The sequence below is a fragment of the Aphelocoma coerulescens genome, chromosome 3 (genome assembly GCF_041296385.1).
Source record: "Aphelocoma coerulescens isolate FSJ_1873_10779 chromosome 3, UR_Acoe_1.0, whole genome shotgun sequence".
NCBI lineage: Eukaryota > Metazoa > Chordata > Aves > Passeriformes > Corvidae > Aphelocoma > Aphelocoma coerulescens.
In genome coordinates this window covers 14,971,782-14,996,889 of record NC_091016.1, presented here as the reverse complement: position 1 = coordinate 14,996,889, position 25,108 = coordinate 14,971,782, and the positions used below count along the sequence as shown (strand labels likewise).

General features: G+C 48.5%; 1 protein-coding gene across 1 annotated transcript; it reads right to left on the bottom strand.

Moving 5' to 3' along the window:
- Nucleotides 1–1,896: 1,896 nt before the first annotated feature.
- Nucleotides 1,897–24,359, bottom strand: ARHGEF33 (Rho guanine nucleotide exchange factor 33). Its single transcript, XM_069008454.1, has 16 exons — nucleotides 24,338–24,359; nucleotides 20,992–21,041; nucleotides 19,990–20,037; nucleotides 15,434–15,598; nucleotides 13,697–13,818; nucleotides 12,717–12,859; nucleotides 12,102–12,161; nucleotides 11,283–11,498; nucleotides 10,516–10,645; nucleotides 9,714–9,846; nucleotides 8,876–8,959; nucleotides 8,005–8,088; nucleotides 7,133–7,281; nucleotides 6,092–6,277; nucleotides 3,649–4,402; nucleotides 1,897–2,049 (listed from the first exon to the last, which is right to left on the bottom strand). The coding sequence occupies exons 1-16, from the start codon at nucleotides 24,357–24,359 to the stop codon at nucleotides 1,912–1,914; spliced, it is 2,484 nt and encodes an 827-aa protein (XP_068864555.1). The 3' UTR covers nucleotides 1,897–1,911.
- Between the last annotated feature and the right edge of the window lie 749 nt (nucleotides 24,360–25,108).

Sequence of the window (25,108 nt, the reverse complement as noted above, 5' to 3'; positions counted from 1 at the left end):
AGTCCTGACTGGAAAGGGCCAGGGAATTTTTACTTTTATGAGGATGTGAGGGAAAGGGAAGGAGATGGAAGGGGTTTGGTTTTTTTGCCATTAAAAGCCTTATATTAAAAAAAATCTTCCCAGAGTAGTTTCCAAAAGCTAGGGGAGGAAAGTATGATACTTCTTTCCTTTTTGTAAGGAGGATAAGTGAATTTTAGTTTCATTAAAATCTATGGGAGAGGCACGAACTAAAACATTTTTATCTGTGGTGTTTTGCTTGGTCACATTCTTGAAATGTTGGGAAAACCTTGATTGCAGTCAAGAAGGGGTTTTGTCTGTATGGATAGCCCTTTTCATACACACCTTTTTGCCTCCAGCAGAGGAGGAAAAGCAGGCGGTAGATGCAGGTCAGTCAACACTGGAGAGCTCTGGGCCCTGCATCTGCAGTGAGACTGGCCACTGCATCCAAAGACACCTGCTCTGGGCCTCCCCTGTCCTGCTGCCATGGCCAGGAGAGCCATGCAGCATGGTGGGTGCTCTTCTCTTGGCCCCAAATTCAGCCACCCTTGCACTGATGTGGGGAGTTCCAAGCCCCCAGTCTCACAGTATTTCCCCCAAGGCATTGCTGTTGGCTCCATGGAGACAGTTCACAACTTCTTAAGGTGAAGCTGTCCTTCAGACAGACCAGTGTCCCAGGCTTCTCAAAACGAGGTGATAAAACCAGAGTTGCTTTTGAAACTGCCCTCAGAACATCCCAGCTTCAGGTAACACCAGAGCTCACCAGTACTGCACTGGTCACACCACTGTGCCAGTGGTGCTCTTGCAGCTGGTGTGTGACACGGGTGTCACAGCAGAGCTTCTCTCAGTCTTCTGCAGAGATCAGTTACTGAGGGTTTGTCATGTCCAGGAGGGGTGGCCTGTTTGTGGCCTCGTTGATCTGTGCTTGCACAAGAAGGAGGGCTGTGAACATGGTGCACCATCAACTTTCCTGCACTGGTGCCTCAATTTTTAGCTGGAAGAACCATTCCAAAGCTGCACGTGATGGGGCTTGTGAGGGTGTCAGGCCAAACAGCTGGCAAAGTGTATTCCAGGTGTGTTACAGACCAGGAGTCAGGACACCCTTGGGCACTACCAGTGTCTGCATTGATCCACACTGGGGATAAGGTTGAGAAGAGTCTGTCTCTTGTGGCAGGCCCTGGGCCCAGCCTGCATCACCTGCCTGGAGACACGGGTGACTCTGAGAGCAGAAGCAGTGATTCCTACAGCAGCAGGCAATTCAGGAAACAGCATTCACATAAAAGGTGAAATAGGATTTTGGAGAGTGAGGGAAGTCCAAAAGAAAGGATGTTGCTGATTAAGCAGTGCAATGCTCAGGTGCTTCAGCTGATGCTTCTTCGACCTTCTCAAACCACCTGGGTAATGCGAGCTGGCCTCCCGGTAGACATCTTCAATGGTGGTTTTTTGGAAAGTAGAGGAAAGAAGGGAAATTTAGACTTCTGGTCAGGATGCCAGGGCTGCAAAGGTAACCCTTCTGTTGTGGGTGAGCCCAAATAAGACCTGCCTTGAGTTTGGAAGAGCAAAGATGTATGGCAAATCAAGCAGTTTTGGGGGATGAGGGGGAGGAGAAGATAGTGGGATTCGGCCAAAGCTTTCCAAAACTGAGAGAAGTTCAGTCAGATAGGAATGAAAGCTAGCAAGTTCCTGTGCTTATTGGACCTGCTGGTTGAGCTCCACTGCAACCCAAGGCCTGGCCCTGCCCTGTGCTAGAAAGAGCAGGATGCATTTGTAAGGCAGTTGTGAGTCTCCTCTCCCCCACCCTCCACCCTCTGTGTTAGTGAGGGGGATCCTGGGGCCTTGCTGTCTGTCTCCACCCTCGGGGACCTGGGGAAGCACTGCTGTGCTTTGGCTGTGGCCTGCCTTTCTTGGGGCTGCTTATTTCTTTTTGAAGAGCTTGCGGAAGGAGCTCCGGAACCCCCCCTTGGGCTCGTGCCGCGGGTTGTGGTCGCTGAAGGATGTTTGCTCATTGTCATCCTTCTGGCAGAACCTGGTGTTGTCTTCTGCATGGAGCTCCTAAAAGGGAAAAGACAATTTAACCAGCATTTGCAACCTCACATTCTTGTTCCCTTCTCTCTATTTCTCTCTCTGTGCTAGGAGGGACCTGGTGGGTGAGGAGGTGCTGACAAGGCTGGGAAACAACACTGGTACCTCTGCAGAGAGCTTGTTGCTGGCTCTAAGGCTGAGGCAGTGACAGAGGAGTAGGAGGATAAGCACTGTTAGAGGGAACTGGAGCCTTTCCTGCTAAACTTTTTGTTTAGGGGACGCTCACTAGCTTCTTTTGCCACTGAGGGAGCAAGGCAGCTTGGGCAGTTGGAAGAACTTCCCACCCTCTCCTTTCTCCCCTAGGGCAGGGAGGCATCAGGCTTCCTTGAGCAGTGATAAGGTATCAAAGACTCTTCTGCTGGCTCTGCTGCTGCATGGTTTCGTATCTGTGGGGCAGAAGGCTTCATTGGCACACACACCTTGTGGTAAATGTGCCACTAAAAGATCTTTCTCTCTTTCAGGAGAGTGCCAAGCTCCTCTCAACCAGACTCTGGACAAGACCCTTTTCTCCAATTCTGCCCACCACTGCCATGGTGATGTCCTTTGCTCCATGGGGGAGAACATGTCCTGCAGTTCTGGACAAGCTCCACATCTGCACCCTGCTGTGGGCCATAGCTCTGTGCAGGTGAGTGCCAAAGAGCTCACAGGCCCCTTTCTCTGAGGTGGCTGTGTTCCCATGACTGTTCTCCCTCTGCCTCATCTCCCCTGTTCAGCCATCCACCACCTCCTTTACTCACTAGGCCTTTTATTTTCCTTTCTTTTGAAGTTTCCTTGCTGCCTTTTCAGCCAGGCTGTCAGAACCTACCTCCCATCATCATCTGCATCTACAGCCTCCTATCTGAGCATCTCACAGCACCCTTGGCCTCTACCTCCTTGGCTGTGACAGCCCAAAGCTGACTCTGTGAACTATAGAAACATTGCTCCTGCAGGACCTGGTGTCCCTGAAGGGTTAGAGTGCTGCTTGCCGTGTCCCATCTGAGAGACACAGTTGCTGGGCTCTGACTGTTCTCACACAGACTTTGGCATGGGTCTGTACCATCCAGGCAACAAATACAGGTGAAACAGAACCTCTGGACCAGATCTTTGCTGGTGTAAATGGGCTGAGCTTGGCCAAGTCATGCTGGTTTATACTGGCATGACTTACCCAGCACTTACCCAGCACTCCTCACAGCAGGTGGAAAGGCACCTGTTCAACTGGGTGCCAACCACAGCACTAATTTTGAACAGCTTTGTGTAAACTTTGTCACCTGCTCAGAACATGAACCTGGGGGGGAAGCTCAGTGACAGGTGGAGACACACAAGAGGCTACCTTGTCTCAAGGGTGTGCTACCTTGTCTCAAGCCAGCTGTGCACCTCAACGCTGTGCTTGTCCCTGGGGAAGATGTGTGTGAAAAGGAGCTATCTTGTCCCTCCCTTGGGCATGTACATGCAGCTGAGGACTTGGAATGTGTGGGCTTGAAAGCTGTTTTGGCGTGTTCTACTCTAACTGTATCTCAGATCTTTCTCCTGCTGCTGCTGCACCACCACGTGCCTTTTTTTTTTTTCCTCCTCCTATTTAAGCCTCCTTACTTCCAAAAAGCTCGGTTTTTCACCCGCTCCTCTCTGTGGGGGGAAGTAGCTCCTTTGGGAGCTTCGAGATGAAGCTGAGATCAAGTGGGGCTGAACATTCCTGTCCTGCTTCTGCTGCAGACGGCTCCCACTGCTGCTCCGTGTGCTGTAGAGTCTGGTGCTCACGCCCTCCGCGCTCCGCGGCAGCTCCTTCAGGGACCTGCTCAGCTGCTTCCCTTTGCTGTGGAACATCTCACGCTTGTAGGTGCTGCTGCTCACGGGAGTGCAGCTCTTAGGCAGTGGCTGCAAGGCATGGTCTGTCCTCTCAGGTTCTGAGGTGAAGTTCACAGGCCTAAGGAAGCAAATATCCAAGCTGGACTCGGAAGAGGCTGGGGAGCAGTTCTCAAAGAGAGCGAGGTTTTGGAAGGTGTCATCTTCGTAGGGGCCTGGCATGGTGAAAACCTCCCCAGGGTAGTCAAACTCTTCATAGCTCGGTGCAAAGTTCCTCGCATCCTGCAGCAGCTCCACAGAGGTTCTGATGGCTCTCTCCGTGTTCCCCACCGCGTCAGCCGGTGGCGCTTCATACTCCATTTCAGGGATGGATTGCAAGGGGGCTGTCAAGGCCTTGAGTTCCTGCTCTGTCAACTGAGAGGAGGCAAGGATGTTCTCTGGCCTCTCGTGTTTTCTGCTTTCCATCTCCCAGTCAGGGGGCTTTACAGCCTGGATGTTCTCCATCACCGTTGGCTGGGGTTTCTTCATCTGTGGCATCAAATGCCTTAAAAATAAAACAAAACAAAACAACAGACAGAAGTGGAATACTAAAGGATGACAGAGACAGCATGACAAGTCCCCTCCCACCCCTTCACTCCCCCAGCCCTATTGTGTTAATTTTATGGCCAAAAGGTATTCTCCTGCCTTGGAGAACAGTAACAGAGGTGTCACTTACAGAAATTGCCTGGCTGGTTAGGAGGACCAAACTTGGAAAGACAGAACTGCTTATCCAGTAGCTTTGGCTGACTTTTGTACTCTACAGCATGAAATGAATAGAAACTGAGATGAGAAGCCAACTGCTCCATCTCTCTCCTGTTCATCTGCATTTTGGATTTTAACTTTTCTTCTCTCTCTGTAGTGTAGGAGCTATGCCTCACTTTCCTGTGGTCTGGTTGTCTTTTCACGTGGACAAGGTTTCTCTCTTGGGTAGGGTGACTTTGTCCCCAAAATGTGTCAGGAGTGCTTGGAGGGCTCCTACCCTCCCTATGTTCCAGCTGAGTCTTCAGTTCAGGGTGGTTGTGGGGGTGGTGCCAGGTGAGGCTACCAAGGTGTGGGCCTGGAGCATCTTATCTGTGAGAGGAGGGAGATTGTCTTGGGCAGCCTGGGGAGGAGGCGGCCAAGGACTGATCTGTAACACTACTAACAGAGGGAGACTGGGAATGACGAAGCCAAACTCTTGTTAGTATCAAATGAGATAAAAAAGCACAATAGCCACAAATTGCTGGCGTAAGAATAAAGTTAAGTCTAGTGTGCTTCTCTGATCCTCATCTCATTTGGCACCTGTCAGGCTGGAAATGGCCAAGGGGGAACCATACGAGGAGTGGCTGTGGGCACTTGGTCTGTTCAGCCTGGAGGAGACTGAGGGGAGACCCCATCACAGTCTGCAGCTTCCTCTTGAGGTAAAAGCAGAGGGGCAGACACTGATCTCTTCTGTCTGGTGACCAGTGACAGGACCCGAGAGAATGGCCTGGAATTGTGTCAGGGGAGGCTGAGGTTGGATATCAGGAAAAGGTTCTTCACCCAGAGGGTGGCTGGGCACTGGAACAGGCTCCCCAGGGCAGTGGTCACAGCACCAAGCCTGACAGGGCTGAAGAGGCATTCAGACAATGCTCTCAGGCACATGGTGTGACCCTTGAGGATGGTCCTGTGCAGGGCCAGGAGTTGGACTCGATGACCCTTGTAGATCCTTTCCAACTCAGTATATTTTGTGATTCTGTGAAGATTGCCAGGTGCTACCAGTAGCCCTGCCTGTCTTGAATTAATCTTGTGTGGTTTTGAACCCATTTTGTACTTGTGTCTAGTGATAGTGAATCACATCACTCAGTTATGTGCTGTGTGGAAAAGTATTTTTTTTCCCTACTCTGAGACCTTGGTCCTGTTTCCCAGCTCTTGTAATGTTGACAGTGAATAATGCAGAGTGTTACTGTGCACACCACTGCCAGGCCTAAACAAATGCATGTCCTCCCTAACATACCATTAAGGCAGCCCTGGGTAGAGCTCTGAAACATTTCCTGCTGATAAACCGCATGGTAGGGGATAGCAGGATGGAGCCAGCCCTTCATCTCTCTATCCATATACAGGGAATGGTTTTGGAAAGGACAGCCTGTAGCTGCCTGGTGTCACTGGCATGGTGTGTGTGAGGAGAGAGTATCCAGCCTACTTTGAAAGCAGCCCATGAGGACAACAGGCTTACGGGGTGGTTGTGCCAGAGGAAGGTGCTGCTGGGAATGACTGTATGGCCTCTTCAGTGTGGATCCCACTGTCCCGCATGGATGCTGCACTGGGTGTTGGAGAAACCTCCTGGCTTGTACACTGGGAGGTGAGACCTTTGTACAGCTTCACCAGGGATGACCTGAGGGAGGAGAAATCCATCGTCGGGCTAAGAAATAAGGCAGGGAATGAGCACGAGCGTGTAGAATCACAGAAAACAGGACTGGGAGGGACCTTAATATTCCCGTTCACCTCTGCCCACCCCAAGGAAGAGCCTGTTCCACCTAGTCTGTTCCAGTCAGCAGGGCATCCTGCTTTCTGTGGTGTTCTTAATGCCTCTCCCCATAGCAGTCCCTCCCCAGCAGTCTGCTCCAGCCCTTCACCACCCTCCATACTTGGAAGCTTCCCTTGAAATTTGATCTTGTCCTACACCCCAGGTAAGTCATCACAAGGAGCAAAGGCAACCAGATTCTGATGTTAGTAAAAAGCCTTGATTTGAAGGAATTGTTCTGAACTGCAACTTGAGAATCTACATTCAGGGTAATTTCTGTCACAGTTCATCTCAAACAGGTTATGGGAGGCTTTTGTTTCTCCCACCTCCTCCCCCAGTAAAATAAGACCATTCTTTTGGAGTCTCAGCCCATAAGGGAAACAGTCCTCAGCTTCACCAGGGCCTGGAGCTGCCAGAGCTAAATCCCTGTCTGTTTTCCCACTGGGGAGTGACTTTGCCACCAGCTTAAAGAATCAAGCCACATGAAACATGCGGCTGCTATGTTTAGAAGGATTTAGAAGTGATCTTTCTTTCACTCTCAGAGTTAGGCAGAAGGACCCACCCCAAATCTGACCTCAGCTGGAGGGCAAATGCCAATAGTGGTTCTTCTCCAGCATTCAGATGCAAAGGGCTTTGTTTTATTTCAACAGAGCAATATGCCTGTTGATCCTGCCTGGACCTAAACCCCCTGTTTGCCAGGCTTCCCCCACACCTCCCTTCCCTGGTGACAGAATGAGCTGATGTTGTGCTTACTTCTTCAGCTTTTTCCTCTTCTGTATCAGCAGGTCTTCATTGCATTGGAAGAGGAGGCTATAGTGTGAGATGAAAACCCGGAGGCGCTGCACACACACCAGCAGCAGGTAATAGTCAGGGTGCTCTTGCTCCGTGAACTTCAGGACATTCTGAGGCACAGAGGAGAGCAGGCTGTTTGGAGGCTGTCCTGACCGTTTCTGGGGAGAAGGCACTATTGGAACCATGGATTAGGGCTCTGGAGTGCTCATGGCACTGCCCTGGGGGAGCTTTTCTAGGCAGCATGAGTTTCTGAGGGACTTGGATGGGGCCTGCCTCCTGCTAGTCCAGTGCAAATGCACAAGGAACCACTGTAAATGTAACCATGGGATGTGTGGGTGATGCACTGGTTGAGTTTAGCTTTGGATGAATAAACCAATGTTTTGATTTTATAGGGCTTGCTTTCTGTGTATTTGCCTTGTCTGAAATGCTTCACTACGATTCAGATAAGTCTTCTGTGAACCAGAACTCTTTTTATCAGCCACCTCTCTGTAGGGCAGGTTGTTGGGCCCTAGGAGCCCTCTCAGGTGTGTCACATCTCTGGCCTCCTGTTTTCCCAGAGCAGCAGGCAGCAGAGCCTTTGGCTTCCCAGGGGACAAAAGCTGTTTCTGTCAGGTCAAATGGAGAGACTGGCAAATATAAGCAAGCCTCATGTGAAAAAGAGGAAACTTAAGCTATTGTTAGCTGGCTTTCCCTTTCAAAGTTTTTTTTCTTCAAAGAACCCACTGGGTTTGCCAGAAGCCCTGTACCTGTACAGGCCCAAATACCAGCTCTGAGTTAAAAGTTGCCTGATGTGATAAGAGTTCAACAAGACAGTTTCCATCCTGGGGCCCTACCTGTAGATGAATAAGGTATTCAGGGATTCGCTGGACTATATGAAAGAACAGAATGTAGAGATCAGACTTGATTTCTTCTTCTACCTGAAATAGAGAAAGCAACTTAAGAGTCTTTTCCACCCATAAAACACATCTGCTTCCAGGTAGTTCTGTGCTTTAATGAGTAGTTATGCTGTAAGGAGTTACAACAGTTCACAGGGGCACACCAGGCATTTAGGTTGGGGATTATCTACTAGGGACACTCAGCCTAATTAAGTAGGTTAAGTGTGTTGAAAGTGCACTAGTTAAGTTTCAGTGAAACCCCAAGAAGATGCTGTTGTTCAGAATGAAGTTCTTAGTGTAGGCTCAGATGAATTGAACAAAATGAGATTGACTTCTAAATTAAAAAATCTTGGAAGCAAGCAAATGTGGCTTAGTTATTGCACTTTAAACTACCTTTATATTTAACTTTCCTAGTTTAAACCCAGAATCAAGGGTGTGAGACCAAATGCCTGAAGCTGAAAGTGAAGACTCTTCTCTCTAAAGGACTTACAGCCTCACTTGATCTCTGTTTGGATGAGTCCTCCATTTCCCAGGAGACAGTGCCAGGAAAAAGTCTGGATAGCATGTACATAGGTAAGCTTTTGGGAGGTTTAATCTGAGACATTGTTTCATGGCACAGCAGAAAAACAGCTTTGGTTTCAAACAGTGAGGAAGGTGTTAAAGCTGCTTTTTGTAAGTGCCTGTCAGCCACGGCAACCTCCAGGAAACTGGCATTTGGCAACAGAACAAGTGGATTGGCAGGAGAGTCCTATCATGGGCAGGCATAAGAGGAAGAGATCCAGGCTTGCATGTTGCCATTACATGCCTGGGAAGCAGGCAGGAAGTTTACCTCCTTCAGGATCACCACGTGGATCAGAGAGATGCATTCTGGCAGGTCCCTCAGGTAAGCAACGTAGTAGTCCAGAAAATTATTCTTAAGAAAGGGAAAGAGAAAAGAGCCAACAAACTTAACAGGGATTTTTGGTCACAGAGCCAGCCAAACTGCTGATTCCCCACCATCGCTGCTGGAAGGTCACCAGAGCAGCAGTGTGTGCTGTGTGACTCCTTCTGGGCTTGGAACTTGTCAGGAAAGTCTGTTTTACAGAATGTGTTCTGCTGTTGAGCACAGCGTGTAAAGCTTTACAGCAGGTGGGGAGGGGTAGAGAGGCTGGGCAGCAAGAAGCTTTTCTTGTGTAAGACTTAAAATTTATAAAGTGTCAGATGAGTTTTTACACATCCTTGCTGCTCACCAGGGCAACAGAAGTGGGTGCAACACACCATGTGTGATAAGAGGCCTGCCCACCTGCTTATCAGAACTGTGAACAAGGTGTATTGGGGCAGGGGAGCATCAGAAACACTCTTTTCACACCCTCACTGGAAAAACAGCCATTCAAGCTGTCAAGGCTCAGGTGTGGCTCCTGCAAGCAGGTCTAGGTCTCATGTACTGGTTATAGAGCTGTGCTGTGAGGCTGCCTGCCCACAGATGGGTCTGGCATGTGGAGTCCCTGAACAACAAAGGGACTGCCATGCCCCAGGACTGTGCTCCAAGGGGGCTTGCTGGAAGGCCTTACCCTTCAGGCCACAGCTGCACAGCCCAACCCCTCTCTTGCAAGGTGTTTTGGCCCGCCTGTGCCTCAACAAAACATCATGAATCACGACAGAAGATTCTGGGGAGGTCTTTAACATACCTCATCATTTGTCAGCTTCAGGAAGATGTCTCCTAGGATCCCTTGTCGTGGCCAGCTCAGGACTCGCTCCTGGAGAGCGTGCAGTAAATCCACGTGCTGCTGGACCAGGAACCGCAAAGAGTTGGGGAAAAAACTGAAGGGAGACCAGATCAGACTGGTTATACAGAGCAAAACCTCATCCCTAACAAGTGAATACTGCTAGGTGGGCATTCCTGTGTGGTCAGCACAGCCTTGCACATGTATTATTAACTCCTGTGGCTGGAGCCCTGGCTGCATCGGGTGGTCTTTTTGGCTGCAAGTACCCTCTCCAGCTGGCTATTAATACAGTGTTTTGAAGGCTTCTTAGGCTGGCTTTGCAATGCATTGAGTAGCTGAGCAGAATTAGCAGCACCAAAAAGCCCCAGGCAGTGCTGCTGTGGCTGATTATGCAGGACCATGGTCCTGAGCCATCCCACTGAGAGCCTGGAGGAGAGCTCCCCAGCTTTCTGTGTTGTCCCATTTGTCAGGCCCTTTCAGGAGACAATCCACTGATGCAGAGCTGGTCAAAATGTGCTACTGCCTTTCTGCCACTTCACGTTTATTTCACCCAGAATCAGAATGAAGATGGTGAACAAGATGCAAGGGACAGGCAGGAAAGTCTTTAACGACTGCAAAAACCTCCCAGTGCCTCCAGTTTTCAACTAGAAATAAACTAAGTGTTCAAAGATCTCTGTGTGGATGAAAGAAAAGTGTGTGAAGGGATAATGCAGAAATAATATTGACTGAAGAAAACTCCCCAAAAGACAGAGAGCACATCAAATACCTTCTCTCTTTGGTGCTTCTTTTCACATCTGGCCCTTGCAGTGTGGCCTTGATCTTCAGGATTAGGGATAGGTTGATGACATACTTCCTTTCTGACTCCAGCAGCTCCAAAGCGATGTTCTGCCTTTTGGCTTCCAGAAGATAATGGTTAAGTTTAAAAATAAGAAAAGACTGACCTCAGGGACAGCTGCATGTTAGACTGGTGAACTGACAGTGAACCATGACAGGAGAAACTTGTTTAAAAGTGATATCAATGTCTCATCTTTTTGTGTCTTCTTTCCCCAAAATGTAAAACCCCATCCTGATCCTAGAGCATGCCCCAGACATGACTAGAGCCACAGTTTGCTAAGAAAGCTCTAAAGCAAATGTGTTTTTCCTATGAATACTGAATTTTTCTAATAACAAAACAAGCGGTCAAAGGCAAAACAACTCATATCAGGGTTTCCCATCCTGAAGAATCCCTGCAGAATGAGAAGTTGTATTTTTCACCCACTTAAGCAACTACACTGCTGCAATCCCTTCAGTACTCTGAACCTGACAGGTCTTGAGAAGGAGAAGGGCTGTCCTGGGTACAGAGTGGTCCTGTCAGTCACACAGCCCAACAAATACAAAGGCCAGAGGTCTTGGAGTGTGAGGCCCTGAGAGATTCCCCTCTAGCAGGAGAAACTGGTCTGTGTGTCTCCCTCCATGGATGCTGATCACCAGCCAGCTCACACCAGGCATGGATACAGCTTTGAGCCTCTCTAGCCAGAGTTTTCTACTCCTTACCAGCCAAAGAGGGTTCACATATTATGTTGTCTGCTGAGCTGTATCTGCTCTGGCCCATGTCTTTCCCTCTCTCCGGTTGCTCTTTGGAAATGTACTCATCTCCCCAGTCCTTGGTGTCCTTGGGCTGCTTCCATACTGTTGATGGCAAATGCATTTTTGACTGCCCCTCTGTTGCCAGGGGAGGCTTGAGGCTGTCATCTGTCTCTATGCCTGCTCCTGCAATGACAAACAGGTCTATGGACTCTGACATCTCAGCTGACTGATTATGCTGCAGCAGGCAGTTAAGCTGTGTTTCCATCCATTTGAAGCACTGGAAGGTGAATTTGGAGCATTCCTTGTGCTTCACAAGGGCTGTAGCCTTGTAGAGTTAATTTACAAAGGAAGTGTAGTTGGTGAGCTCTTCAGCAGAACAAGGTTTGCACTCTTCCAGCATTCATTTTCAGGCCAAATAAGATCCAAAGTTAGACATATGTTAGAGAAGAAGAAAGACCATCTCTTCCCAAGTGGGAAAAATGGTGCTCTCGCTATTCTTTGTCACATCAGGAAGCATCAATTCTTCCTTTCTGCAAAAGCACTTAGAATCTGAGAAAGCAACAGCAGAAAGGCTTTCTCTGCCAAATCCTTGGCATTGACCATCAAGGACACTTCAGGGACACAGGTTTGCCCTCACATCTCAACTGAAGTATGAAAATGGAGATACATGACAGACTGAAAGACATCCCTGTGAAATGCCTTCCCTGAAAGCATTTCTTCAGTGCAGTAAAGCAAGCACTATCTTTGAATCATTGTCCTGTCTTTTGATGTTTGATATTTTCTTACCTGGGCCTGCTATGACTTTCACACCTCCTTCTCCCATGGGCATGATCCTGGTGTCAGACACTGTTGAAAAACAAAGGGAACTTTAACAGGAGAAGACAACTGTAGAGCAGGCTGCTTCCTGCCAAGCCCTGTCAGTAGGGTTAAATCCTCCAGTCTTTCACAGTTTTGCTAGGAAATCTGATCTCTGCCTTTGCTGACATTTAAAATTAATATATTTTTAATATATTCCTATCTGAACAGCAAGAGAGTGACAGACCAGCTTAGACCCCCAAACTTAGTTATAGAATGAAAGGCTCTGGTCCATCACCTTTTCTTTGATTCCAGCTTTCAAGTATTTTCTTCATCAAGGTGTGTTCCTCCTTCCTGTGCCCCACTCCTTCACACAGAAACAAACCCAGGATTTTTATCAAGAGCCCCCATTTGGTTCTGTATCTGTGCCAGTGGCACTACAAGAACGAAGATCCAGCCTGCATCCCTCTCCTTGGAGGAGGCAAGAAATGGCTGTTGACACAATGTTTGCAAAGCAGATACTTCCCAAACCCAGGTCACCCTAGTGAGCTTTTCCTGACTTTTTTTCCTGAGGAAGGCACTGCATTTGCCTATTCTGTTTCCTACCTTTTTCGTAAGTCACGTTATGTAAAAGACTTGTAAAATCTTCATTCATCAGCACAGGTTCTGGGAGGTTGATGGATCGAAATGGGCTGCCCTGGAGAGGTGTTGGCACTGTCTGTGACCCATGATCATCCTTCTGTGCTCTTCTGTACAAGCACAAAGAAGGAGGTGGTTGGAAAGTCTGAATGCTACAGTTGAAGCTCCTACACTACATTTGTGGCCAACACTGTCAGAAATAGGACAACTCTAGCAGAGACTTTGATGGAATTGGCAGTTCATGAACAATGTTCTGGAAATAACTTCCACTGGCTATAGGAGAAGGTTATTTCAGATCAATTCTTTTGCAGAGCATGTTTCATCTAATTAAATAGCTTAATTAGCTGAGGGGCTAGCCTAGATTTGCAGAGTGTTTGCATCAAGGCAGCTGTATAGATTCATGAGCAAAACTCTGTTTTCAGGAGGCTAAGTAGGACCAAGCTGGACAACCATCTGCTTCATCACAGCATCAGTGTGGCCCAGCAGTGTGCAAACATTCTCTGGCTCTGCTCAAAGAAGAACAGGCTGGTGACAGGAAAACAGAGCATGACTGCACCATCAGGAGCCCGCTGAGTCCTGCAAGCTTGGAAGGGGAAATTGCAGTGCTGTTGTCGGAATGGTGGGAGCTTCTGACTTTCAACAGTGTTACTGCCCCAACATGCTTTTAGTGGGTCTGTGTGTTCCACCAGGCCCTGGTTTTCCAGGGAACTGCTGGGGGCTGTTTTGTTGTTGGAATCACAGTGAGGTGTTAGCATTTTTCTTCTGTCTTTGCTCTGTGGGATGTGTGTCTAAAAGCCCGGGGTGAACGGAAGCATTTCTGGTCATAATCAGAGTTGATACACATGTCCAGCCAGGAGAACAGTTAAGAAATTATGCTATACAGAAATGAACAAAATGGACACCACTGCTAATTAGCATTTTCAGCACCTTGGAGTTTGGGCCCTTACTTAGCTTTCATTTTCCGTGATTCCCGGCGCTTCTCTTGCTGCAGCTGCTCAATTTTCTGTTGCATTTCCTCCTGCTTGGCACTGATTTCTTCAATCATTGACTTTGCATCGCTGAGCTCCTCCTGAGAAACAGGCAAAAGCACAGCATTCCCAGGGTGCCCATCAGGCTTTTGTGGCACAGCTCTGAATGCTGGCTGGTGTGCACTAAAGGTGCTTCAGGGTGCTCTGGGGAGTGGCTCTGTGATCAGACACTCTTCCTTTGCAAGTCCAGGATGTGTCACACATGCCATGCACAACATGGCATGCCATGGTGATCCTTAGTTCTACAGACAACTCACCTGAGCCAGTGTGCTGCCACATGCTCAAGGCACTGATGGGAGATGAGACTCAGGGCTTCATCCACCACCAGCTGAAAGCACTGGGAGGACTCCTGCCCTTAATGGCATTTGGAGGTGGACCTTAGGGATCACATTTCCCTCTGCAGTTTTCCAGCATGTGTATTCGCATGTTGCACTTGGTTCAGATCCCAGTGTGAGCACTCACATGCATAAACTTTTGCCAATCAGGCCTTGGATCTGCCCTTTTAGCCTGGTTTCCTAAGGAAATGAGGCCCTCCATATCCTCCCTGTCCATCCTCCCTCAGGCACTTTCAGACAAGCCTTACTCAGATGTAGAGCATGAAGCTCCTGCAGGTTTCATAAACATGAGCAGCAGGGTTGAGGATAAATACTCAAGAATTTCATGTAAACCAAGGGATTTTCCCCAAGCAAGGAGGTGCCTTCACGGGCAGCTCAGCATTTGAATAGCCAACATGGGCATGAGGCAGAGGAAGAGCAGCCTTTGCCCCTTCTGTTGCTTGCATAATTCTTTGCATCTGTATTTTAAATCCCTTTTCCCCTATGACAATATCCTGGATAACCCTGTGTCTGGTTGCTCTGAGACCTCTTCCATAATGCCCTCACCCTTTTTCTTGTCTCCCTTGCTCATCTGGCACCAGGGGCTCCTTTTGCCTTGTGCCATCTGTCTCCCTGTCACAGGGTTAGTAATGGGCTTTTCCAGTAAGCAGCCCTCTTTAACTTCACAAGGTATTATTGACTCAGCAAAACCCCATGGGGAAAGTTTGCAATAAAAACAATAAAAGAGTTCCTCTGCCTGCCTCATCACAGGCAGTCATCCAGTTTCTGCATGGAGACGCTGGCTGGACCAAAGTGTGCATCAAGCCTTCTTGCTAGGCTGTCTCTCTAGCCCTTTGTCTTTATCCTCTTGGGTCAGATCAAACCAGGCAGCACTTCCTCCCAGCCATGTGGAAATGCGACTTCAAAAGGCTTTAGGGTTTTGTGCTAATTTGCTGCTCCCCAGTGGCTTTGGTTCCTGCAGGAAACGCAGGAGACCTGACCCAGGAGAGGTGCAGGACAGTGGCCCAGCAGTGGCCCCTGAACAGGCCATAAACCCATGGCATGTGCAGCCCAGAGCAAGGGCTGCTTGTGCCCAGGTTAACTCCCAGCACTGCCTCATGGCCAGTCAAGAAGGCTCAATAGGCCAGAGTATGGGTTACTTTTGGGTTGGAGCAGTCAGGGGAGACCCAAAGCCAAAGGAAGTATCCCAGGTGTATCCAGAACAATTGCCTGCTCCTTTTCTTTGCTAACAGAAAGTATTGATGGAGGCAGGGGAATGCTTCCCTCTGCCACACAAGCTCACATGGAATGTATGCAGCCTCCCCACAGGTCACACTCCTACCTTGAACGTGTTGAGGGAATTTTTCATCTCAGCCACCTTCTCTTCCATGGCACAGCGGCAGCTCTTGACCTTCTCTTCCAGGGCATACTCTCCATGCTGGATCCGTGACAGCTCCTGCATTGCTTCTGTGAAACCCGCCTTCAGCTCAGAGGCTAATGCCTGCAACTACAGCAACCACAAACACAGTGGGTTCAGTCCCTCCTCCCGGGCTCAGGTGTTTGTGTCCCCGAGGGTCACTCAGCTGGCACAAAGGCTGCGTGTAACCCATCCTGTAAGGTGCTGTCCTCTTTCTCCTCCTCCTTTCATGGCTGGGAAACATGGGGAGAGGTTTGGCCCCTGCTGCAGCCTCAGTACAGAGTAGGAGGTGTTTGTCTTGGGCAATCAATGTGCCCCTGTTTTAGACTTTTTTAAAAAACTTTTTTGAGTTTTTCCAGGCTCCCTGGCAGTTTGCAGCCTGTCAGCCTGTAGTAGGAGGACAGCCTGAAACATGCCAAGAAGGCCTGCAATAACAGCAGCCAGATTATTAATCTCCAAAGCAGCTGAGCAATCAAGAAAGTGTCTGGTTTTGAGCAAGTCCTCCTCCCACATGTGCTCGTGGGGCTGGCACTTTGCCCACACAGGTCTAACCCCTCACTCTCCAAGGGCTGTGGAGAAGCTCTGTCCTTTGTCATGGGCCCTTTCCATGGAAGGAGGCAGCTCTTAACTTGTGCTGGAGAGGGAACAGGAAGTTTTCCCCTTGCATACAGTGATGCTGTGCCCACTCTTTTTTTTTTTTTTTTTCTGTCCCTACATGCCCTGGTGCTGCTGGAAGAGCTCACCACCTAAGCTGGAGACAGCCAGTGATAGCCAGGTGAAGCAGGAGATGGACTGGGGCAAGCCAGGCTGGCAGAGCAAGCAGACAAGGCAGGTGTGGAGGTGGGCAGTGAGGGGGGATCAGCGGCTGGCAGAGGGCTAAGCAGGGAATACCCTCTTGGGAGCAGCTCGGGCTGGTGACCCTGAACTCTGCCCCCAGCGCTGTGAGCGAGGCGCTCGTCCCGCCTGCACAAAGCCCACAGCGAGCTCGCGGCCCAAGGCGCTTCAGTACAGAGGTTTTTACCTTTACAACAGAAATTCGGCCTAACATCTGGTTATAAACTGAGTCCAAAACGGGAGCACTGGTGGTAAGCGGAGAGCCACCCCGGGAACTCAGGCGCTTGAGTCCTGCAAATGGAGCAGAGATGGCTTCCGATACCTCGGGGCAATGGCATGCACCAGCCTCCTCTGGTGGACACTGGCAGTGTCTTTACAGAGGATGTCTGCCTGCCATCCCCACTCCTACCCCAGCGCTCACCCCACAGCCCCCACTCTGATCTGGCTGGACACACATTTCCAGAGTGCCTGGGTAGGAGGAGTGGGACTGACAGGAACCACAGGCACTAGGACAGGGTAGATGGGAGCAGGAGGCTGAGGACATCTTCCCTCATCAAGATGACAACCCTGAGTCCCCAAGCCAGCTGGAGCTCCAGACCCCTTGGCTCAACCCTTTCCCCCACCCCTCCTGGCCACATTGTCACCCTGTGACCTGTGAGTGTAGCCTGAAGGGTTAGAGGGGCTGCTTAGGGCAGACAATGACCATACTGCTTCTGATACCTCAGCCCAGATGGTTGTGGCATCATCAGACATCCTAACATATGTGCCTGGAGAAGGGGAGGGAGGGTTATAAAGTACTGCGACTGTGCAAAATGTTAATATTCCCATCCCTGCTCACAGGCGCATGACACACTTCCCCCCTGAGCTGACGTGGTACCAAGGCACAGTCTGTCTGCCAGGCTGCATCAGGGCTGGGCATCACACACTGCCCTCCAGGTGAAAAGGGTTGATTCATCAGATCTGTCCCTTCCAACTGGAATGTGCTATTCCATTCTCTCCTATGCTATCCATTTTAGAGATCTGCTTCATGATGGAGATATCACAGCCCCAAGTCCTGCTAGCAGTGGAGCAGTCCTGGAGCTGGCCCTGGAGATAACAATGTCTGGGGAGAATAAGCCCAGAATCTGCCCACAAGCATGGCCATCTCCTCCTTGGATGCTTCCAGAAAGGGGATAAACTACACAGATCCTTTGAAGGGTATGGGAATCATTGCTGGTCTTGAGGTTTCAGAGTAAGAACTTGCAAGGCATCAGCAAAAATGGACTATTGCAGAGACTTTGGTCTCCATGTGCACTGAAATGCTCTATGAAAGCAGAGTTCAGCCAACAAAAAGAAAGATTTGGATTAGAGGCTGGACAAAATGTCCTCTGCATCTAAGAGCAGACAGTGTTATTTTGGGATTTGCTGTTGACCAATCTCTGCTTTTGCAGTGACAGTGCTAGCTTAGTTTCTTTGTGTGTCCATCTCAGTGGTCCAGAGCCTGGCCTGAGTCTGTCCTGCCCCATATATCCTTCCTCAGCCCCATGCAGCTTGCAGTGGCTATTTCAGACACTGAAATGCATCCTTGTGTTGCTGCTTGATGGATGAATGCAGCCAGAAACATCAACCAGCCACAGGGCTCGGATGATTGAACAAGAAGTGCTGAAACCCTGAGCAGGTAAAGGTTAGCATAGAAAGGAAATACATTCTTGTTGCATTGGATGCAGGGTTGATCCAAAATCAAGTGAAGTGGTGCAGGAACAGCATGTTATCTTTAAAGTCTTGCCAAGCATAGTGTAGCTATGGATTTTAGTTTGAGCTCATTTCTAAAAGCAAGCTTCAGAAAACCATCCTTTAAATCCCATAAGCTGTTAAAACAGATGGAAGCCATTGAAGTATCAGGCCCTGCCCATATCTTGCCCAAGTGACAGAGCTCTGTCTGCACAGGGATGGCTTATGCCTACAGGACCAGAGAGATACTTCACAGGTTTGTGACCCTCTGAAGACAACTCTGTGTTTCTAAAGTTTCTAAGTGCAACACATACCAAAAAAGACAGATTTTATAATACAGCAACAGTTAAACTGTAATGTGTTGCCCTGGCTCACGTATTCATGGGAGTAAAGATATACCTTAAGTTGTGGAATTTAAGAAAGAACAACTTAAACTGAGCTAATGCCTAGAGCATAAATGAATCTGCACAGTCATAGGGAGTCCTTAGAACCTGTCCAAGAACTATTCAAAAAAAGCACTTAGGTACCTAAATAATTCAGTACCAGATGCAGATTTCAGTGCCTGTCTGCCTTTGGAGTGTGGCCCTCAAACCCGACAAAGCAAAGCAGTGAGGCATCCAGTGCCATGTGTCTATGGTAGGTTATGTCTTTCTTGGGTCCCATGACTCCCATTTCACCTGCTGCCCTGATGTTTTTCAGCTCTGTGTGGAAAAACCATGCTGTTCACAAAGGCTGCACAGGACTGGTGCTGCTTCCTGGATCAGAGGCAGCAAAACTGCAGTCTCCCCCCTCTCTTGGCAGGTGTCAGCAATCTGAGACATTTGTAAAAGATAACGACTGTCCTTGCAGCCTAAACTTTGTTCAGGCTTTGAGGCAGCCTAGGGAAGATGGTTGTGGCCAGCAGATGGAGATGGTTTATGGAAGGAAGGAGTGGGATGGAAAGAGGGCAGCAGAGCTTTGGTGAGCTAGGTCACTGCCCTGGCTGCCACTAAAAGGATGAGAGGGAGCCCTTGCTTCCCTGAGGAGCTGTGTCCCCACAGGTTTCCCCCAGCACTGGCCAGGCTGCCCAGGCCTCTGTCTCCACAGGGATGGCCATTTGCATCTGCCACCCTTGGCAGCTGCCTAAGTCCTTATACTAGGACAGGACCTGCTGTCTGGGACCTTGAGCTGAAGCCTGTCAAGACTAGTAGAAAATGGGCTCATGATAAAGGAATACTGCACAGAACAATTCTGCTATTACAAGTATATACTTGGAAAGAGTAAAACCACCTGTGGCCATGAAGTACTGTCTGTGTTACTTCCCCCAGCTTATCTACTGTCCATTATTTTGCACATATTTTGGGGCTGGTCTGAAGAAGTAAATAGACATTGTGTCTCTCAAAAGAGGGCTGCCTGAGGACACTGCTTGAAACCAATCTGGCACAAAGTCCAGTGTTTGCCACAAGCCCTGGATCTGATTTTTCTGAGTTGCATGATGCATGCTTTAACCAGGAAACAACTAATTTTTAGAACAGTTACTAACTCCTGTATTTAAGGGCAGCATTTCTACAGCCAAGCATTAGGAAGGCTTGCAGTGCCTCGTAGCAGGAAAGCAGCAGAGCTGCAGTGATTTACAGTGCTAAAGAACCTGGTCCTAGGAGTATATCCAGCATATATATTCCTAGGCAAGTATGGTAGGAATACAGTCAGAGCAGCAGAGTAAGTACAGAAGAGAACAATGAAGGTACTTAAAGGGGGCTGCAAGTACTTATCAGTTCCACATCTGTGCAGTCCCTTTTGGTAACTGCATTGTCCATAGTGCCTTTGCTGAAGCAGAAGGGAAGAGCCAGCAGGTGACTGACATTTAAGGATTCATTAAGGTACCCATGTGTCAGCTGGAAAGCAACATGTGTGCATGGTGTTTCCAGCACATGGTGCCACATGCATGTTGGATCCACTGTGCTGGGCCCATCAGCAACCCAGCCACAGCTCCTGCTTGGAGCTGCCTGCATGGGAAAAGAGGAGGAGACGAGAGAAGTGCTGGGTAGTTCATGGAAAGCAGTGCCTTCTCCACTTGCCATGGTGCACTTACAAGCCATTATGGACATTAGTTTTGCAGTGGTGACAAGGGAGGTCTCAAATAGTCTGGATTTCCACTTCAGGGGTATGTTTCCTCTTTCAGATTACAGTTCCATATTGAACCAGACCAGGGATTAAAGTGCTTAAAACTCTGTCACATTTCCTGCAGACTGGAAATGCGTAGGAAACATCACTGTGGAAAGGCTGAAACTGCGTCTTACAGGAGGGCTACTCCCTGGGCTGTGGTAATAGACAACCTTACAGCATCTGTGGCATCCAATTGCAGCAAGAATGTCAGCCCAAAGACAGGCTGCAGAGCTCAGGAGGAACTGATCACCAGGGTTTCCAAGCTTCTGGCTGGGAGGCCACACAAAGACATGCAGAAAGACTCAACACTCTGGCTGGTCTGGATTATCAGGCAAGAGCACCCCGTGGTCTGAGGAGCTGGGAGGCTGCCAGGATAACCCAAAGCCCCACAGAAGACACCCCTGCCCCATGTCAGTCAACAGATCCTTGCTCCTGGGACAGTTCATCAGGTTTGCTGAAAGCTCATCAAAGCTCAGTCATGAAATCTCCCTTCAGCCCAGTGAATTGACATTCTCTAATTGGTGCTAATTATGTCAGTTGCTTAATTAGCTGAGCTCACAAATCACCTATCTAAATACAACTGGTTGTGAACTGAGAAATTTTACTGAAAGGTCTTTTAAGATGAGGCCCAAGATGTGTGATATTTATCCATGCAGTGTGCACGTTTTGGTTGCCTTGTTCCTTGTAAATGCCTACATTTTTCCTTCAACTTAATTTAGCTTTTTAACTACTGTTTATATATTAGTAACTCTTTAAACTCTTGGAGTTATTTAGGGCATTTTGCTCATCTTTACCTGGGAAATCTGTGTTGCAGGGGTACTCACGGGCACACTTTCAGTCCCTCCTGTGGGAATAAAGAACTTCAGTCAATTAAAATGACTTATAATGGCTGCTATAAATAACTGGAGCAGAGGGTTTGAAGTCCCTCTTGAGGAGCAAATCAGTTTTAAAGGACTCAGGTCTCACTTTAGGAGGTCTGAACACCATATCATTTGTAAAATAAACTGCAATTATAAAATAGGAATGACTCACCTAAATTCAGATGTTAAATTCACCTTATTTGCTGTCCTGTGTCTGGCCAGAGTTGATCCATGCAAGGAAGTGAGAAAACTTGTATGTGCAATTAGGATTAAATTGCTCCCTGTGAAGTTTAGTTCTGTGTACCAGCCTTAGGTAACAGATTTTTTTTCGTCCTAAAGCATTACTGATCTGTTTCTCTACTGAAACAGTCAATTTTATCCTCTACTATATCTGTACATATTTCTATTATCTCCACAAAAGGCAAAATACCTTATCTGTATATTTTAAGTTATATTTTGTCACAATGCAGTCCAAGCAGTAATCATGACTTTTCTAACCCCACAAAATTACACCTTTTCATTGGTTTCTTCATTCCTGAGGGTTTGTGGTATGGTGATCCCACTGGATCTTCTACAGCTTAACATTTCTGAAATAGATTTAGCTCATGGAGGAGATGATATTATTTTGCAGAAGTATTTTGGACACTATTTCTAGGCATTAATCCTAGAATCATGGAATCATTTGAGTTGGAAGGGACCTTTTTAAGGTCATGTAGTTCAACTGTCTTGTGCAGAAACCTTCAGCTGTCCAACAGAAATCACTGCTGGTTGTGCTGCCATTGCACTTTGAGGGAATTGCAGTCCAATGGCCATCGTTTTATTCCCTTCATCAGGCTCCCTGGCTGGACCTCACTCCCAGAAAACACCATGCTACTCTGTTCCTTGTCTGGATTGCCTCCTCTTGGGAATGCCACTTCATGAGATGGGTTTTCTCTTGCCTCCAAGGATTTGCCTCACTCTGCTGTTAAGTCACAGACATGACCAGTAACCCCGTGCCCAACTCCAGGAGAAGCCAAGCTCCTTCTTTCCATGCTGGCTGCAGATGCTCAGTGCTTTTCCAACCCGGGCCTTTAGGACCACAGAAATTCAGTCCTGTAGAGGCTGGAAAAGCATGCAGGGAGGACTCTGCACAGTCAGACAGTGGAAAGTTGAAGCCTGGAAGTCAGAGCTGTACAAGGCATAGCTCCATTCTGATTTCTTTACCCCTGAGGAGGAATGTGGGTTACCAGCAAGGACACCTATGAAATGGCCCTGTTCTGGTCTCTAGGATTTGTCCTGATTCAGAGGAACTTGAGCAAATTCCCCGATGACTTGCAGAAGAGAGAGGCAGAGAGGCTGTGTGCTCCTCTCTGCCCATGTGCCATTTCCTGCCTGTGCTAGTGGCTCTCTCAGCTGTGGGGCTTGGTAGCTGGGTCAGACACTGACCCTCTGGGGAATACCCTCTCATGCTTCCTCCTAGGGAAAACAAGAAGCAGCAGGCTGATTGGGAGAAGTAACTATGACTCCAAACTGCCAGCTATTTGGGGTCAAAGCTCATCAGCCAGTCTGCACCAAGTCCCACATTTCAACTTTTAAATTACAGGTGGTTTTCATCTTCAGCTTTGGCCCTTCTGTGTCTTTTGTTTCAGATTTTCTCTGCAACCACATGATTTAGAAACCGACCATTGGCCTGAAGCTTTCTCATGATGCCTGGAGCCGAGGCTTGAAAAGACAGCCTGTGTGTACAGTGACCCTCCTGAATCATGGAAGCGAGGCCCATGCCTGTCCTGTTGGGCTCTTGCTGTGGGATAGTAAGGACTGACCCAAAAAGAGCAAGAGGACATGTTTCTGAATTAATAGTACAACACAAACCCAGTGCTGGCAGGACAAGGAGATGCTGTTTTCACAACATGGGTGGGTCTATTGAATGCTGAGCTGTGTGAAGGACTGGAGGTGTCAGGTGGAAGCATAACAGAACAAGGAAGAGCCTCCTCACATTTTCTTTGGGTGTCTTTCAATCTGATATATAACACAGAGGGCCTGACTGATGCCCTGCAGAAGTCTGTAGGGATCATGTGGATTTGATTGCAGATCAGTCTGTAATGTCCTTGGATATACTCAAAGCAAGGAACTGCTCTTGAGCAAGACCAGAACTGGGGAGAGGATCACTGCTACCTTGACTTTACCTCCCACCTTTGCCATGAGCACTCTCTGAATGTACCCAGTTAAAACCCAGATCCTTTCTATAAAGTTGCTGCAAAGAGCTGAAGCAGAGGAGGCTCCTCTCAGTCTCACTGTGGGAAACAAGGGAGTTTGTGGTAATCTCCCAATTTCTGCAGTGAACATCTACAGCCTATGAGGGCATACCAATTAATTGGAAAAAATCCCTAAGTTAATTTCCTTTTCAGCTTGCTGTAGTGTAAGGGCCTAGGTACCCAGACCTGATTTCATTAAATTAGAATAATCATAATAATAATAGAGAAATTAACTTTTCTGTTAACTATGCCATGAATAGTGGCACCACCAAGCATCTTTTAAGAGGGAAAGAGGTTGTCCAGTCTCTCTCCTGAGCTGACAGCTGTGGATGCTCCTACAGCTTCTCCCCCTACTCATAGTTTCAAGAGTTCCTCACCATATGGACACAGTGCCTCTGAGGTGGCAAGGCAGAGCACAGTGCAAGTGGTTTGGGGTGGAAAGCAAGTACCACATTCCTCTGAAAGAAGTCAGTAACCACTAAAACCCTGGATTTGAGCTTTGCAGACTTTCTAGAAGTGCAGTGAGCCTTAGCAAGGACTGATTGCATGCAAGCAATGTGGCCTGGATACATCTTGGTGCTTGCAAGACTGGGACAGGTGCAGATATCTGGGTTGTGACACTGACACAAACAAGAACCCCTCACTACAAAGCACATGGGGGAGAGAAGCAGATCCTCCTCACAGCACCCTCACGTAAAACACAGCTTTGGACAGTTAGAAGTCTCTACATCCTAAGGCAGAAGTGGGGCACAAGGCAAGAAAAGGAATGACTTCCCACATCACATGTGTTACAGGACATCACATATGTTACAGGAGCATTTTCCAGAGAGGAGAGGGAGATGGTTCTAAAATAAGAGATAAAAATGTCAACCCCCAGATATTTCTAAGAAACTGAAAGTACTGAACATTTGCCCACAGCTGCCATGCCATGGCTGAGAGGTGCTCTCAGGGGGCTGGCTGCTGGCCAGCAGACAGGTCCTATGAGAGCACGTTTCTCCCTTGCTGTCTTTCATACTAGGAAGAAGTGAAAGAAGAGGATGCTTTACCTTCGTGTTTGTTTGAGTCCATGGCTGCTATGGGGTGTGCGTCCTCGCAGGGACTCCTGTCCTCACTCTGGAGGGCTCTGGCTGGTCACTGGGAACATCCCATGGCTTAGAGCTGCCCACATGTGAGCCCTGGGGGGGGGTCAGCTGATCTGAACCCTGAGTGCAGAAAGATGCAGAAAGGGTTTATTGAGCAGAGCTGCTCGAAGTTCAGACAACAGAGAAAGGAGGAGGGATTTGAGAGAGAATGAAGCATCCTGAAGACCTGTTTGGGTTCACAGTGCCTCCACAGAGCGGACACTGGTACAAACACTTTCCTCCCAGCCCATGGGCATTTGTGCTTCCATGGACAGGTGACTAAAAGGTTCTATGTAATCCCACAGAGACTGTTTTCTCAGCAAGATACTTCCTGTATGAGCTGAATCAAAATATGCTGTAGTTTGAACAGCACATGAACATCTTGCACGGGTGTTCTGCATCAAAGAGCCAGCTTTTTGCTATGCAACCAGTCACCCAAAATGTGTTTCAGACCTGTGTTTGGGCCACAGTGATACTGCCTTCAGAATGCTGCTGCACAATCCTGCCAGCACTTTAGGAGGCACTTGTACTGCTGTGCCTGCTTTCTCTGTCCATTGCCTCCCTGACTGGGAGACACAGGAGTGCTGCAAGGCACCTCGATGTGCAGAGGTGTGCCCTCTCTGGGAACCAGGGACAACAGGGCATGATGCTGTGCCAATCCTGAGGTAAAGCACCTCATCACTCACCTGGTATTGG

What these genes read in the sequence shown, in the direction of transcription:
- ARHGEF33 (XM_069008454.1), bottom strand. Translation starts at nt 24,359, where the DNA reads ATGGACTCAAACAAACACGAAG. An exon ending in AATACCTTATTCATCTACAG is followed by an intron (nt 7,282 to 8,004) that starts GTAGGGCCCCAG and finishes TCTGTGCCTCAG; the next exon opens with AATGTCCTGAAGTTCACGGA. An exon ending in TCCTCTGGCACAACCACCCC is followed by an intron (nt 4,403 to 6,091) that starts GTAAGCCTGTTG and finishes TTTATTTTTAAG; the next exon opens with GCATTTGATGCCACAGATGA.